Source organism: Melitaea cinxia, chromosome 11, assembly GCF_905220565.1.
Source record: "Melitaea cinxia chromosome 11, ilMelCinx1.1, whole genome shotgun sequence".
In the NCBI taxonomy this organism is placed as follows: Eukaryota; Metazoa; Arthropoda; class Insecta; order Lepidoptera; family Nymphalidae; genus Melitaea; species Melitaea cinxia.
In genome coordinates this window covers 3,294,983-3,312,117 of record NC_059404.1, presented here as the reverse complement: position 1 = coordinate 3,312,117, position 17,135 = coordinate 3,294,983, and the positions used below count along the sequence as shown (strand labels likewise).

The following is a 17,135-nucleotide window of genomic DNA, read 5'->3' as shown; positions in this document are numbered from 1 at the left end:
GCGGGGATCGAACCCGCGTCTCCGACTGACCGTGTCGGCGCTCTAGCCAATTACGCTATGGAACGATGTACCCACTAGATCGCAATTTTTGATTTTGTAATATTGCGATTATATAGTAGACCTCTCAATAGATTCGGCTTCAATATTATCACATACACATTTTAATTGTTCATATTATTAAAGTTCATGAAAAAAAATCTAATTGTTGTTGAATTTCATTAAAATCGTCATATAAATTCTCTGATTTACCGACACGTAATATAACTCCATTACCTGATAAGGGGTTAATTCAGAATCATTTAGTAGATATAAATAGGTTCCGAATGCAGTGAATCTACTTTACAACTGCCTCGCTTCTTTTAAAGCTCTTTTATATCGGTCATTTTTGAAAACGAGTGAAGTCAAACTGAAATTTTATAACACTCAATCACTACACAATGTAACAAATATTTTAAATTGTTTTATTTAAAAAAATGGATACTAAATGAATTAAATGAATATAATACAATCAAACAGATTTTTAATAATAAATCACTATACAGTGTGTGTAATGAATATAATACAAAGTAAAAAATTCAAAATTTAAGCACTGCAAGTAGATGTATAATTTTTTTGTTGTTGTATGTAGGTAAATATTTCAGTAACTAATTTGATTATTTGCAAAAAGGTTGTAAAAAACTTAAAATAAGCCTTAAAATGAAAAAAAAAGTATTGTATGAAATTAAAATATTTAACTAAACTAATACTAAGATTACTACACTGCCTTAATTAAGTACTGTTAACTATGATATACAATAACTATTTAATTAGCCTAATTATAATTGTAAAAAATATATATTAAAAACCTTATTAATTGTTAGTAGCTAATACATAAGTGAAAATATGCAATAAAAAAATTACAAAATCAGTTACTGACCTTATACTGCCTTTTATTTCTTATAACTAAAATTTTACCTTTATTAAGAGTGCTGGGGTGAAGGGTGTTATACCGTAATATTATTAATTCTAAGCACTAACGTCTAGGCCACTCATTCCATCCAAAGTGCAGATTTCTTTGTTCTCAATTGTTTAAATTAGTTCCAGGTAATATTTCTTGAATTCCCAAAATTTCCACAGACTTTTTTAGGCTTTTTTAGGCTTCTTCGTGCAGGGGGTTTTAAAAATCATGGATTGAAGGAAATAAAAATAAAAGACTGAGTTCTTACTATGAGCAGTGCCAGCAGTATATTGAAATTAATTCTATGTTCACCGTCACTAATTTGATCAGTTGACGCCTGACCAAATATAAAGTCAATTGTGTCGTGAAGCGAAGTTGAACCTGAAGCTTCAACACTACGAAAAATAAACAAACATAAAATTATATAAACATAATTAAAAGTTACACATACCTAAACAAACGTCTCGTAGGCGTGCTATACATATATATTCGATAAGTGAATAATAAATTAAATTAAAGCAGTATTATCAAACTTTGTAGTTGTCAAATCCATCATTTCGTTGCATTTTACAATTTGGTATATGATATCAAAGCTTGATCCTATATTTTTATGATTAGGCTTATTTAGTTTTTGATCTATCATTTTCAGATTTATTTACACGCATATTTCACTTTAGAAACATATCTTTTGATCACGAACCGTTAAATTTTGAACTTCTGCTCGTTCTAATCTGCTCGTTTTCTGAATATGGCACCCAAAAACTTAACTTAAGTTTTTGACTATTTCTTCGATGTCTAACGTATACGCGTATTTAATTCGATAAATGCTTAATGATTTCTAACCTTAATATACTTTCCAGCGCTATTAACGTAAAAGTTCTGGACACCATGATTGTGTTCATTATGTACGCTGTGTATCGTCAAATCTTCGTCCCCAGCTAACACAAAAGCTTTACACTTTCCGAATCTCGTGCAACTCCAGTGAAATAAATCACGAACCTTGTAATGCTTGAAATACGTATATCCTTCGTACAACATCGGTTGTTTGCCATTTTCCAATGTTATTATTTTACCTGTTAAATATGTTATGTTTTATAATATAAATACACTAAGGTACACGGTTAAATTAAAATTGCTGAAAAGGCGATATTCAGATTAGATCGAATAGAAAACATAAGTAGTGTGCATACATAAACAAAATTACATGATGAATGATAATTTATAATACATACGAAGAAGTTACATAAAACTTCCTGTTTATAAATTCTCATTTTCTGCAAAGATGTTCCGTGGGTGTTCAAACACACCACGGATATTATTATTTTTTTATATGGACTGAAACATGGCTGACTGATCCAAATAAAAAAAAGTTAAAAAAATAAAGAAATAGTGGTGGGCAGAAAGCACGTCTACTTTCGTTCTCTTGTTCTCGAGTACTTCCCTGACATTATTATGAGTTATAGCACTGGCTTAATGGTGGAGCCAACTTGATAAAGCTTCTTCAAGCCAACATGTTGATTTAATTGACAGTATGTCAGCTGGTGGAAGGTACAGATGTTCAAGTGCTTAGCGTGAGAGGTGTGAGCCCAAACTTTGGACTCTAGAACGATCGTGGTGTGTCACAAGTAATCCAAGTTCAGTTCTGATTGGTAATAATGATAAGCTAGCAGCATAGGCATTTTTGAAGTGCAATGCAGTATTAGAAATTAGAGCGAGTAAATCTGCATTGCACTTTTTACTTCTACCTAATATTTATTCAATAATCTAATATGTAAAATTCTCGTGTCGCGATGTTTGTAGTTAAACTCTTCCGAAACGGCTTGATCGATTCTCATGAAAATTTGTGTGGATATTGGGTAGGACTGAGAATCGAATAACATCTATTTTTCATTACCCTAAGTTATAGGGGGCGGGGGATTGAGGGAGGTTAATAAAATATATGGCAAAACAACGTTTACGGGGTAAGCTAGTTAATTAGATAATATAATTAACGTCAAAATCGCATTAAAATAACATTTTCAAGAAATAAGTACATCCTAGCAAAAATAAAAGAGTAGTAATTGTGATTGCTTGCAAACAAAATAAAACCGACTTCAATTACATGGACAAGTACAACGTAGGTAGACGAAAAAATAGTCAAATAAATGAGTATAATTAGAAATAACTCAATAAGTGCTAATTCAATCTCAAAAAAAAAAAAAATTAAATATGACCACACGACAAGCATTAGTTTTTGATTAATATAATTATCATCGAAATCGTCTTACTAAGTAAGAAGTTACGAGGTAACACAAAGAAAAACAGTGGAATTGAGAAACTCCTCCTTTTTAAGTCGGTAGTAAAATAATCCTACGCAAATTAAAGGTGAGGTGAAACTTCTTTGGAAAACTAATATTAAGTCTCCTTTATATTTATACAAATCTAAGGTTTTAGATTTCCGTTCTAGCGCCATCTAGTTAGTTTGCAATGTAATACTATTAATGCAATAACATATATTAATGCATAACTATGGTATACAAAACCACTAAAATACATAACCTTGAGCAAATTTACACTGTAAACATATGCATGTTAATAAAAAAAATTTTATCTGGACACATCCGCATGCAGACAGCTTTTATCAAACGCGAGTATACACACAACTTAAGAAATACACACAAACTGAAACTCATTACACCAAGAACAGGGTACGGTAAAAGAAACATTTTATATGATGGTGTCATGAGGTACAATAAACTACCAAATGAAATAAAAATATGTGAAAACCTTTCTACATACAAAAGTAAATTAAAAAAATATATACTTGAAACATAATGTGTATAAATAAACATAAAGCATAAATGAATAAATAAAAAAAAATAAAAAAAAATAAAAATAATAATAAAAAAAATTTAAAAAAAAAAAAATTATACTTAAAATGTAATGGATAAATAAACATAAAACACAAATGAATAAATATAACAAATAAACAAAAATATATATATACCTATACAATCACAACAAAAAAAAATCCCTCATAAACATTCACATTAATTTATCAACTACCTTCAATCAAACAAAAAGACAAACTAAACCGTGTTCACAATATGATTCATAATACTCGTAGTAAACAAATAAGTAAACATGATTCTTTATTGCTACCTTTCCCTTTTTTGAGTCATTACCTATTTAAACAAATACGGTCGAACTGTTTGTTACATATTTAATAAAGTATCTATATGTACAATACTCATAAGTGAACTGTAATGTTCTTGAGAAAATAAAGTTCTTTAAACCTACATTTGCAGTTTCTATAGAACACGCTAGGTGGCTCTACCTACCAAAAACAACATTAACTGTTGTTCGACAAAAACGTTGCCGTTTCATCCGTAAAAAATTTATCCTCATACACCTAACTGAAAGCCATTAAGCCCAATAATAATAATAATAAGTTGTCAAAAATTGAAAGATACATTATTATCGTTCTCGTGCTGATTTAAATCTTGGCTATGGCGTTGGCGACAATGGTTGAGGGTCATTTATATCAAGATTTGCTGAGATTACGGAATCTAAGAGGCTAAAACCCAAACGGTTATTGTTAAAATTAGACAGGGTATTTTCTCTAATAAAATTATTCATTAGGTTAATCTTTAACTTATTGTTTTTGTAGTCACTTTCTGAGTATACCCTGCATTTTTCGCGAGCTTGGATTTTTTCACACTCCAAAATTTCAGATATTAGTTCTTTTCTGCCAGATTCTATCAGTTTTTTATACATTCGCTTTCTTTTTTCTTTTTCAGCCGCTAATTTCTGAGGGTCGTTCTTTATTTTTTCTGATATTTCTTCTTTCGTTTGTCCCTTTTTTGGTTTTGTCACTTCTTCTGGAAACAAAACATTATATTTAAAGCTCAAATATACTGCAACAATATATATATAATTCAACACTAAAAAGGTCACAGGGTAAAGTAGTTAATTTAGTTATTAAAGGAATTTATTTACAGAATTCTAAGTCAGGGCATAAGTTAACATAAGAATCGTAGGATAGGTATAATCAGAATATTGCAGGGTCTGTAAGATCACTCACCACTCACACTTCAGCCTATCGCAGTCCACTGCTGGACATAGGCCTCCCCAAGTTCGCGCCACACATCCCGGTCTTCCGCAATCCTCATCCAGCCTACACCGGCAATCTTACGTAGATCGTCGGTCCAACGGGCCGGAGGACGTCCCACACTGCGTTTGCCAAGACGCGGTCTCCACTCTAGGACCCGTCTACTCCAACGGCCATCGGTCCTGCGACACAGATGACCAGCCCACTGCCACTTCAACTTGCTAATTCTGTGGGCTATGTCGGTTACTTTCGTTCTCTCGCGGATAGTCTCATTTCTAATCCTGTCTTTGAGAGAGACCCCAAGCATAGCCCGTTCCATTGCACGTTGAGCGACTTTAAACTTGTGGACCAGTCCCTTGGTCAGTGTCCACGTCTCGGCTCCGTATGTTAACACAGGCAGGACGCATTGCTCGAAAACTTTTGTCTTCAAGCATTGCGGAATCCTCGAAGTGAAGACTCGACGGAGCCTGCCAAACGCCGCCCAGCCCAACCGAATCCTCCTATCGGCCTCCTTCTCGAAGTTGTTGCGGCCTAGTTGGATAGTATGGCCTAGGTAAATATAATCCTGAACAACTTCGAGAAGGGTACCATCGACCGATACCGGATCCGTAAGATAAATAAAATAAAAACAAAAATAAAATAGAAAAGCCTTTTATTTCTAGCGTCATTTCATTACAGTTTTTTGACTAAAATTGTTGTATTTAAATTGTTGTAACCAATTGAATTGTTTTTTTTTTTTTGTATCATATTATTGTATAATATTTGTCAAGGTATTTAAATTACATTAATTATCTTATACAAATAAATCAAATTGAAGTGTCTGTTTGTAATATGTAAATGACCGCTTTTTAGCAAATACATATCATTTTTTACAATTTTTGTCTGTCTGTGTGTTCGGGCTAATTTCTAAAACAGCTGGACCGATTTTGTCGGCAGTCGGCACTGGCAGATAGCTGATGTAATAAGGAGTAACTTATGCTACTTTTATTTTAGAAATTTATTTATTTTATAGCTCTGCGAACTGGAAAATAACTTTTTTGTTAAATTCCACGCCAATGAAGTCACAACGAAGGCACAACTAGTTTCTAATATAATTATTATATAATTAACAAAAAGCAAAACTTACGGGAAGCACTAAAATCCTTCCATCATTGAGGAAATAAAAATAGAAATATTTGTAACGGTTCGTTACTCGTTCTATATAATGAAGCTTTTTTTTATGAAGCAACATGTCAATTTCAGGATCTACGATTCAAACATAAAACGTTAAATAACTTTTGTCGTTGAAAATTAGGCAATAAAACAATACTGTAAATTTTCTATCACGTCTTAACTTTTAAATATGTACCATACTTAGTTACATATAGCTGTTGGACGCTATGACTGTGCTCATTGTGCGTACTTTGGACTATTAAATTTTCATTCGTCACCACACACGCCTTGCATTTTGGATGCTTTGTACAACGCCATCGAATCAAATCGCGGGTGCAGTATAACTTCAAGTATAAGTGATTCTTGAACATCAACTGACGTTTGCCGTTGTGTAAGGTTATCATTGTAGCTGAAAAGGAAACAAAAAAACTATTATTTATCTTCTATATACGTATATATAAAAAAGAAAAGAAATTAATTGGAGTCGTATTATCTGAACATTCTGTGACTGTTTGTAACAAACCGCTTTTGCGCCTCGATCGCCTTCCCTGCGTATGCATTTACACCGAATTAAAAGATACTTACTTTAGTTTGTAGAACTACCCACGTTATTTTTAATTGCCTAAATGAAATGTATTCAAACTTAACTCAGGACAAATCTCTGGTATTTTTGGAGTATATTACTGTAATTTTTTCATGTAAAATGAATTTAAATGATAATAATAAAAAAAAATTGTAAACTAGAGAACCCAGCGAACAAAATTTTTTTCCTCAATATATCGACTTTTTTTCTGAATATTCCATTATACAAATCTTGTTCTGACACGAACGAAGACAAAAAAAAAAAATATATCCATTTTGGTGAAGCGGTTCGGAAATTATTAACATCATTCATTTCGGCGAGTTATTTTTATACCTATATAAAAAGTTCATATTTCCCTTGGTCACGCAGTTACTTTCAAGATTTCATTCATCTTTATTTAAGTTTAGTTAGTTAATTTATTTTACTTTCCTTAAGTTCCACTCATCTTTATTTAAGGTATATTTTGTAGAATATTTTTATGGAATGAAAAATTACCAAAACTGACAAGAAAACAATAGAATAACTTAAGGACTAATAAAGCCACAGAATTCGCAAGATCAGACAAGTTAGTTTAAATAAAAACTGCTTTGTCATTTTTTCTATTTTGACATTCTTTTTTATTAATTAGTAAAATGTGAAAGAGAAACAAAATATTCAATACAAAAATTAAATTTGAATACTTACTTAAAATCAATCAAAATGTCAGACAAAAACATAGTTAAACATAAATGCACAAATTTAGTTGTTTTTCTTTTAAATCAATTTTATCATAACATTCGATCGAAGTCACGAATCACCTTTACTTCTTTTATTAACTTCAGAGTCGGTTTCGTCAGTTGTGGATAACGGTATTTGTTCAGACGGCGGTGTCAAGCTGATAAAAGTTTTGGAGTGAAACTTCTTTAAAATCGTTGTGATGTGGAACTCGATGAAACGAAAATGGGTTACGATAAAGAAACAAACGCAATAAATGTATAGGAGAGAATGAGATATAATACATCATCTCGGTGAAATAAAACCTCTCTTAAGCTACTTCTCAAAAGTTTCGCTTCTGCCGTGAGAGAATACACACACACACACACACACACACACACACACTTTGTTATCTTTTATTATTTTTCACTATCGAATTCAAAATCGTATTTATGAGATATTTCGATTCGCAAATGTGAATCTAAAATTTGTTCTTAATTCAGGAGAAGCATCCAACAAAACATAGGTCCTCCTATGCTACCTCCTGCTGTTTGTAATATATTTGTAACTAATATGTAGGGTAAACCTCACCCATAACCGGCTAAACCAGCCCTCAGTCTTTTAAACTTTTATATAAATTCCACCTTTAGCCTTGTGAAGTTTTTGTTCACCGTGATTATGTTGGTTGTGTACACTGTGTATTATCAAATTATCGTTTGCTAATAAATACGCCTTGCACCTCGGATATTTAGTGCAACCCCAGCGAGTCTTATCTCTTGTACAGTAGAGCTTGAAATAAGTGTGTCTCCTGAAGATCATTTGACGTTTACCGTTTTGCATTGTTATCATTTTACCTGAAAAAAAAAACAGTAGGTATTATTATATCTAACAGAAAATCTCATGCACATTATGACAATCCTTTATACGAAATAATTTAAATGTATATCTCAGGAATTATTCCAAGAGCGGGTCTCATTCCACGCTGTCGATAAGATCATTACACTAAGCATGCGAAGTCAGATGGGTCACTAGTTTAAAATAAAAAAATAGTGCTTTATATAATTTTATTTCGAGAAAATTCTGTCGACTTTTATTGATTTAACGGTCCCAAACATGTGTAATAATACTAATGAATTTGTGAAAAAATTCAAGGGTGACCCAAAACTTTTGCTAGCCACTGTACATACTGCACACTCGTAACCAATAATCTAAACACGTTAGATACTCGCCCAATTTGTTGGTATCTGAAGAGATTAAAACATACGATACATATACGCTAGGTATTTTATTATCGACAAAAAAAAGAGATGAGACAAGATAATAGGCGAAAAATTATTCACAATCACAGATACGACATTCACATCATTATGACACCAAATATCTTCTAAAATCTAGAATTCGGATTATTTAATTTTCATAATTTTTTACATTTTTAATATAATAGATACTTAATGTCTGAATATAAACATAAATATAATACAACGTTTGCGGGCCCGGTTCCCGTTCGGGATGGACATTTGTAATATATACAAATACTTCTTTTTGGTTTAGACGTCTATCCTTGTGGGTCTCCCCACTGTGCCTCGGAGAGCACGTTGAGCCGTCCGTCCCGGTTCTTATCATATACGCTGATAGCGATCGTTACCAACGCGGAGGAGCAGCGTGGTGGATCCTTCTCACACATGAATAAAGAGACCAATGCCCAGCAGTTGTTTGGAAGTTACACGCTGAATCGTATCGTATTATTAGAAATTTAAATTTCTTAGAAAATTTATACAATTAAATTTTTATTCATCTCAAACACAACTTTGGCAGTTCGATATTGAAATAAAAAATGTAGACATTTAGGCGTAAGCGATTGTCTATCCTATTTTATTTATAAGTACATAATAATATACATTTATTGTTTTAATAACTTTACTCTATAGTATATAGACGATATAAAAGTTATAAACTTTATTTACTAATAACACGAATAAATTGTAACATACAGAAATAATTATAATAATTGTAAGTTGTGCGTACAGAACTATGTACTGAAAACCTTTTTCTATATTTAAAACGATTTGTTTTGGTCGCCCTAAATGTATGATATTTTATGAAGCGTTCTGAATAATGCGTAGTGACGGCTCGGCGGCCGTATACGTCGTGTGTTGGCTCCGTGTAGCCATTGCTAATGTAAACCCTGTTCCTGTATCCAAAAAATATACTGTGTCACGAACTGTTCAACTTCGAATACGACACATTCGAAACCGTTCATTTCAGTGAAAAAAAAAACGAATCGTTAACGTTATGGTGGAATATAGGAACCGAATTTTAAAGTACACAAAAGGTATTTGGGGGGGTGTGATGGAATAGGGTGTAACATTCCTTATCCACCACTGAAAAGGGAGGATCCTCCGACCGGACGGGTGGTGTGTCTGGTTGGTGTCGGGTTCTTGTATATATTTTTTATCTTCGGATAACTTTTTAATATCGCGATGTAGGATACGTCAGTCCTTAATTCATATGTTGCGAGATTGATGTCGCTACAGGTACTAACGTTCCCTGACCAACCCGATAAGTAACGAAAATAAAGACGCTACTTCAAGTACGCATCCAGTTCCACTATCACCAGTACAAGTACACTTCAGTGTATTCTTCATTAAAGTTTAATGTATTTTCCATCATTGTTGATGTGTAGTTGTCGAGCCAGGTGATAGTGTTCGTTAATGACGCTTTTTATCTCAAGACTCTCAGTTGTGTACACGTAAGCCTTGCACTTGGGGTATCTCGTGCAAGTCCATCGTATGGAGCTTTGGAGCCGAGAAGTGTAGTGTTTGTAGTAGGTATAACCTTTGTACAGTAACTGACTTTTACCGTTCTGTAATGTTATCAATAATGCTGAAAAAAATTACAAATTAATAGTATGAATCATAAACGGATAACTTGAACTTAGTTGCTATAGTAAGGCATGATCTCTTTCCATTTATATCACAGAGAATTATTTTGCAGTATAGATAAAGAAAAATTCTTTGTTTTTGAAATGTCTAAAAACAATGTTGTTTATAACATTTACACACTCCATGTCTTTCATATTGTATCGCAACATTTATCTTGTTGGCTCTCTAGATAAATCCGTGATGCTGTTCAAACTGATTTAATATCTATAAAATAAATAACACATATTCTAGTAAACCATCTATTTATTTACATATTTTTTTTTTCATAAACTTGTAGCTACAGTAAGATATTTATTAGTCACCAAAAGGTTATTCTTTAAAAGAGATCTCGCCTACCCATGGTAGTGATAGATAATTTTACCGCGAGGCACAGTAGTGCAAGAGTAATAAATTAATTTATTTATTTATTTGTACAAAAATCCACAGCTACATTTTATGTTTCAAACCTATATAGAGCATCCAAACGCCAATTTCGGAGAGAATAGAATAATATAATAAATAATAGACTAATAGAATAATAAATAGTAATAGAGTAATATAGTCAAAAAGTGTACGAGAAGTTCGAAGAAATGGGGTATTATTGCAGGAAGGTCTTTGTTCAGATGTTCTATAGTCTCATGCAACTCAGTCAGACCAAAATTACGGTATAACTGTAAATTATTTGCATATAAACGAAGAAGAAACAGCACGTGATATATTTATCTATATATTTAAAATGAATGTTTGCCTGTATGTCCTTTATAGAATCGTAAACTTTGCATTTGATCATGTCATGATATTTTGCAAAGTTTTGTGCATGAGTTCACAAAGGTTTCTCAGTTGATACGACCAAATGAAATAAAATAAAAAACGTAGCAACGCGCGCAGGATACAGCTAGTTATTCAGACACCAACAATCTATCATAACTGTTTAGATTGTACCCACCGAAAGAAACCATTATGGATTAATCGTAAAACTGAAACTCAAATTAAAATATTCACTTAAATAATTATAGCCCATAATCTACGGAACAAATAAAAATTTAATTTTCTTTTTTCCTCAAAAAACAATTTATTTATTTATTGCACAGTTATGATTTAGACAATTAATACCTATAATGTAACTTATTTATTTTATCGTACCTAAAAATTAAACCTTAGATTAAATAAATAATTTTAACAATCAACAGTTATATTTTACGTTTATTGTACCGAACAAAAAAGTGAAAGAAAAAAATAGAGTCATAGCAGCTACTTAGCTTAGCCACAACCAATTAAATCATAGTAAAGAATGCCAAGTTCAAATTGCCCAGATGAAGTAAGCCATTCAGATAGGAGTCGATTTACTATGAATTAATTGGTCTAAAGGCGTGGCTAAGCGATGACTCACTATTTTCTTAACGTGTATAGATTATAGATATAACTCACAGTATAGAATTTAATAATTTGTAATATCTTCTTACTATAAGTAAACTTAGAAAGCTGCCGATTTCATTATAGATTTTTAAATTTTCACGATAGCTAAAACCATAGTTCAACAAAACTGAAAGATGAGTTCTAGAACAGCTATGACATGGTTATAGACAAAGCATCTCTTTTCACATTTTAATACGATGGACAACGTTAATATGTTACACGTTAATATAGCTAGCACAGCATAGCTTAGGTTTCTGGGTCCAGATCTTACTGAAGATCACAGCTAAGTAATACTGTAGTCAGGTAGTGGTGTTATATGGTGACTAAAGCGTTCTTGGGGCGGGTCGGGGCCAAGATCAGCGACGTGAGATATTTCGTGCGTTGCAGGTTAATATAGGTTACGGTAACGGCTTACCACAGTCGAGCCCTATGCTTGTTTGCAACCCTCATTGTAATAAGCTAAGCAAAAAATACAATATTCCTTGGTGCACGACGCTTAGCCAATTTATAGGTGCCATCCTTAGTCATGTAGAACAATTTGGGCGGGTGCGTGTGATCCCTAGGCGGTTTTACAATATTCATGAAGTCGTCAACGTACAGACTGACGTAGCAGTGATGTGTGTTGATACATCTCCACCTGTTCTCGATGTTCGGCGTCCTCGTGTAGAAATGATTTCTGTATTTTATATACCGACGGCCGTGGATCGTCGTTATCACTTCAACTGGAACAAATGATTGTGTTTAGACGTGATAAGTTTTAAGAACATATTTAGGATGGAATACATTTTTGGTGCAAAATTTAAAATTTAGCTACTAGTTCGACTAATCTAATCTAAGAGGGAAACAAAAAAAAAAAAAAAATGGAATGAAAACTGTGTTACAGTGTGACAAAAAAGTAAGTTTTTACTAATTTAATTTTTTTTGAGGAATATAAGTACAAAACAATGTTTTTTTTTCGCATAAGTTCTAAAATAATGTAAAAAAATGTAAATGCAAGAGCTATATGTATTTTTATTACTTACAATTTTTCCATTTAACTTTTTTCGATAGGCTTCATAATTTTACAGGAAATCAGGGCAGACCATTTTCCACCCTTAAAACCTCACCCCTTAAACTTACGACCTTAAATCGTCATTAAATTATTATCCCAAAAATCATCGACTCTGGCCCATAGTTGTTAGCAACAGATTTTCCTATGACAAATTTCTTAGAGGAAATATAAAAATACTACATTAATTTTGCTTTTTAATTATAATTAGAATATTACTTTTATTTTGTCACTCGCACACACGATTTCAGGTATTGCTTATTTTCAAATAAAAGTCATTTACGGTAATATTTAAGCATTTAAATCGATTTATATTTAATACAACTAAGAGATTTACATATTGTATTCTATTAAAATTCTGTAATCAGTTAACATATCAATATAAAAAAATCTTAGGCTGATTTTAGAGTACGCTGACCATCGGCGTTGACTGCAGAATTATATGAACTTTTAGGAAGCGTTTTAATTAAAAGCTTTCATCTTGGCAATAAAAACATTAATTCACTTATTTTAGAGATGATACAAAGTTTTGAATCTCAACTTTTTAAATCTTACTATTAAAAGATCGTCTGCATCGCCTATGTTTTCGAACGCCAAAAAAACAAGTGCTTTGTACTTTCGTTGCCTTACGTCGTTTAGATCCAAATTATAATTTTGAAATAAATAACGAGAGGCTTATTGTCAATGATACTACAGTTTTTTTTGGGATAAATTTGGACTCAAAATAGAATTCCCATTTGTAAGCCTTGAATGGTAGACTCAGCTTCGCAGCATTCGCAGTTAAAAAAGTACGATAACTGACCGACGTTGCTGCTGTACGTTTAATATATTTTCGCTCTTTCCATAGTGTTATGTCTTATGGCCTGTTACTGTGTGGTAATGCTACAGATATTGAGACTGTATTTATTTTGCAAAAAGGACTATTCGCGGCATTTACGACCTTGGAGCTCGAGTCTCCCTACAGGATGTCTTTCAAAAAGTAAACATATTAACAATTGCATTGCAACATACTTATAACAATATTATGTATATTCACCAGAATATTAATTGTTTTGAAATAAATAGTAATAATCGCAGTGTAAACACGAGAAGGAATAACAAAATTGTATCTCCAAGCTTCCGACTGCACAAAGTAGTAATTTTGGAATTTTCTCAACATAAAGATTACAATTTATTTTTAATAAATATATTAAAAATAAATTAATAGATAAAGCTTATTATTCAGTGCAGGATTATATAAGTGGTAGAGATGTGTGACTTACTGAAGCAGTATTTCATGCAAGATATTACTGATTTTGTACTAAAACACAGTTTTATATTATTTTTAAAAGACAACTGCGGAGTTTCTTGCCGGTTCTTGTCTTCAGAATCTTTATTTCGGAAGCGGTGGTAGCTTTCCTTTTAAAAATAATAATTACTTTTAAAATTTTTAATTGTAATATTCTAAAGTGCTTTGAAAGCTTTTTTGAATGACGTTATTATTGGTTTGTTTTGATTTTATGACTCAATTACTGCATTCTTCCACTGAAAACTTTAACAACCTAAAATTCCTTAATTGGATTTTGATATGATTTAAATTTTCAATATTTATCTACATTATGTTAATTAATTGATTAATAGGTTTCATGGCTTATTAAGTTAATTATTCCTACAAATGCTCAATATTGCTGACAATGTCGTTTTCATTCTATTCATTATTATTCAGATTTCATCTGCATCTTCTTAATTACTTATGCCCACAAGTAATTAAGAAGATGCAGATGGAAAAAAAACTACCTCCCATTCATACAACACACACCTGGTTTTTTTCTCTTTCTTTTTCTTTTGGAAATTTTATATTAACATACCGTCCATTAGGGCACATGTGTAACGTTCGTTGTTCGTGATTATGATCGCAGTTGCCAACTAAGATTCGGTACATCTGGTCTACGCATATGAAGGCAGGACAGCGAGGGTAGGACGTGCAGACCCACTTCTCTCCTATTTTCACTCTGTACCGGAAAAAGAATGTAAAACTGTTGTATTCTAACCAAGTTTTTCCGGTCGCCATCTTTATTACGTTCGCTGTAAATGATAACAAATATTATATTACATGTCTAAAGTATTTGTATTAATCCATTATTAAAATTCCAGACCATTACAACTGTAATACTGTAGCGCTAATTGTCTTCAACTGCTTAGTAATTCTATGAAAAAGCGTTCAAAGGTCTCTCAATAATAAAAAAAGAAGATAAATAAAACAATAATAAAAATATATTAATTTTATATACTTTGAAAGTATTAACAAAGAAATAAAGAGAGAAATGAAGGCAGTAATACCTTCACCATTATAAAAGTGAATTTCAGCGTATTCTCATTAAAGTCTAACGTATTTTCCAGTACTGTCGACGTGTAGTTGTCGAGCCACGTGGTGGTGTTCGTTTTTGAGGCTTTTGATCTCAAGATTCTCAGTTGTGCACACATAAGCTTTGCAATTGGGGTATCTCGTGCAAGTCCATCGTATGTTATTTTTAAGCCGATAAGTGTACTGCTTGTAGTAGGTATAACCACCGTACAGTAAGTGACTTTTACCATTTTGTAATGTTATCAATGAAGCTGAAAATACATTGATATCAGCATGATGAATTCTAAATGTATAACTTTCAAGTTTTTAACAAGTTTAAACTAGGTTACTATAAATAGATATTCTCTCTTTCCATCCATATAACAAAGATAATTATTTTGTAGTATAGATGAAAAACTTACGTCAGTTGCAGACCATTCGAAAATAAATCACTATTTCGTCTTAGACATAGAAACAATAATAGACCGAAGAGCAAAGCTGTTGGTACCTAAAATTTTTATAGTTTGTATCCTTTTAATGTCTTTGAGAAGAATAATATTGTTTTCCTTTGTGTATACATACGTGATGTTGTTCAAGTTAATTTGAAGCCCCAAATAAATAACACGTATTTACGTAAATTATTTTATTAAATTATAGTTTTTTGTCACAAAATTATAACTACCGTAAGATACTTAAAATAAATTTAATTTTAAAATTGATTTGCAATAGTTTAAAGCTAATAGTTATAAAATCGAAAATAAAAAAATTAGAGTGTGTGTCAGTTCCGATCCGCGACTATAGTTTACTCCATAAAAACGATTACCTTGATATTTAATAAATTAAAATGTGTTATTAGATAATTTTTTTTTATGTCACTAGGTCGGCAAACAAGCGTACGGTTCACCTGATGGTAAGCGATTACCGTAGCTTATACACACCTGCAACACCAGAAGCATCGCAAGCGCGTTGCCGACCCAATCTCCAATCCCCCCAAGAGCTCTGGTCACCTTACTCACCAACAGGAACACAATACTGCTTGAAAACAGTATTATTTTGCTGTACTTCTGTAAGGTCGAGGTACTACCCCAGTCGGGCTGCTCCATATTTTGAGCAGGAAATTCCTGCTGTGCCCTACCTCAGTGAAAAAATCCACAATCAGATTATATTAACTAAAACAATAAAATTCTGAAATCACTTTTGATTTTCGTATCGTAATTTATCTACTATTAGATATACCTATATAAATATACCCATATGGATATAGCAAGCTCCAGTTTAAAGCGTTGTAAATCCCTTAGTGTATCATAGTCAGTCACTTTCCAGCATCACTCTTAGCGTCATTGGAGTCTCATTATTTCACACGATTTTACACCCTAATTCTCCAGATACCGCGTCATAATTATATCGTTTGTTAAGGAGTAAACTCCAAAAAAATAACCTAAAAACTAAAATACATATAACAAATTCTTACTGATAAAACAAATGATTTATTTATTTTAAAATTTTATTGTTACAATTCCATTGTTTATTAAACAGAAATAAATATAGTGTTATTTATTTATTTATAGCTTATATCTAAAAAAAAGCTAGTGAGATAGAAGACCGCAGCAGTGATATAAATGATCAATAATTATGTGACTGACATTACCAATTAAGCTTAATTTTATTTATATTATAATAATACCTTCAAATCTCTGTGTTTTTTAAATAACAAATTGCTTCTAGGTCTATGATTTAACTCTCCTACACCACTGTTTTAACTTACCTCGTTAAGAGGAGAGTTGAATCAGCGTCGCCAGTTGGCTTGAACTTGACTCTTTATTGGTAAAAAGAACAGTGGCAGTTTATGTCATAACGATTTGATAATAATTCAATAAAGTTTCATTTCAGTTTTTGTTATGTGTTACGATATAACTTTTAATTAGGCTTACCAATTTTGATGATTCTTTTTTTATTCGAAAGGTGGTTTGTC

At 32.0% G+C, this 17,135-nt stretch overlaps 1 protein-coding gene and 1 long non-coding RNA gene across 5 annotated transcripts; both read right to left on the bottom strand.

The window, feature by feature from the left end:
• Window positions 1-1,198: 1,198 nt before the first annotated feature.
• Window positions 1,199-4,291, bottom strand: LOC123657724. 2 transcript variants are annotated; one of them, XR_006743749.1, is made up of 3 exons: window positions 4,258-4,291; window positions 1,781-2,010; window positions 1,199-1,332 (listed from the first exon to the last, which is right to left on the bottom strand). It is a non-coding gene; the product is annotated as an uncharacterized LOC123657724 (long non-coding RNA). The 2 variants fall into 2 exon arrangements; XR_006743748.1 differs by lacking the exon at window positions 4,258-4,291 and having other exon boundaries at window positions 1,781-2,426.
• Window positions 4,292-4,303: 12 nt separating this feature from the next.
• On the bottom strand, window positions 4,304-12,418 carry LOC123657722. Of its 3 annotated transcripts, XM_045593242.1 has the most exons (4): window positions 12,391-12,418; window positions 8,195-8,309; window positions 6,430-6,588; window positions 4,304-4,797 (listed from the first exon to the last, which is right to left on the bottom strand). In XM_045593242.1, the coding sequence occupies exons 3-4, from the start codon at window positions 6,581-6,583 to the stop codon at window positions 4,424-4,426; spliced, it is 528 nt and encodes a 175-aa protein (XP_045449198.1). In that variant the 5' UTR covers window positions 6,584-6,588; window positions 8,195-8,309; window positions 12,391-12,418; the 3' UTR covers window positions 4,304-4,423. The 3 variants fall into 3 exon arrangements, 1 of the variants encoding a protein (XP_045449198.1); XR_006743746.1 differs by lacking the exons at window positions 8,195-8,309; window positions 12,391-12,418 and adding an exon at window positions 6,154-6,272 and having other exon boundaries at window positions 6,376-6,800; XR_006743747.1 differs by lacking the exons at window positions 8,195-8,309; window positions 12,391-12,418 and adding an exon at window positions 6,154-6,272 and having other exon boundaries at window positions 4,304-4,794; window positions 6,376-6,800.
• Between the last annotated feature and the right edge of the window lie 4,717 nt (window positions 12,419-17,135).

Coding starts and splice junctions, on each gene's coding strand:
- LOC123657722 (XM_045593242.1), bottom strand. CDS start 6,583: ATGATAACCTTACACAACGGCAAACGTCAGTTGATGTTCAAGAATCAC. Junction 4,798..6,429: donor TGAAAATTTAATAGTCCAAA/GTACGCACAATG, acceptor TTTTGTTTCCAG/AAGAAGTGACAAAACCAAAA.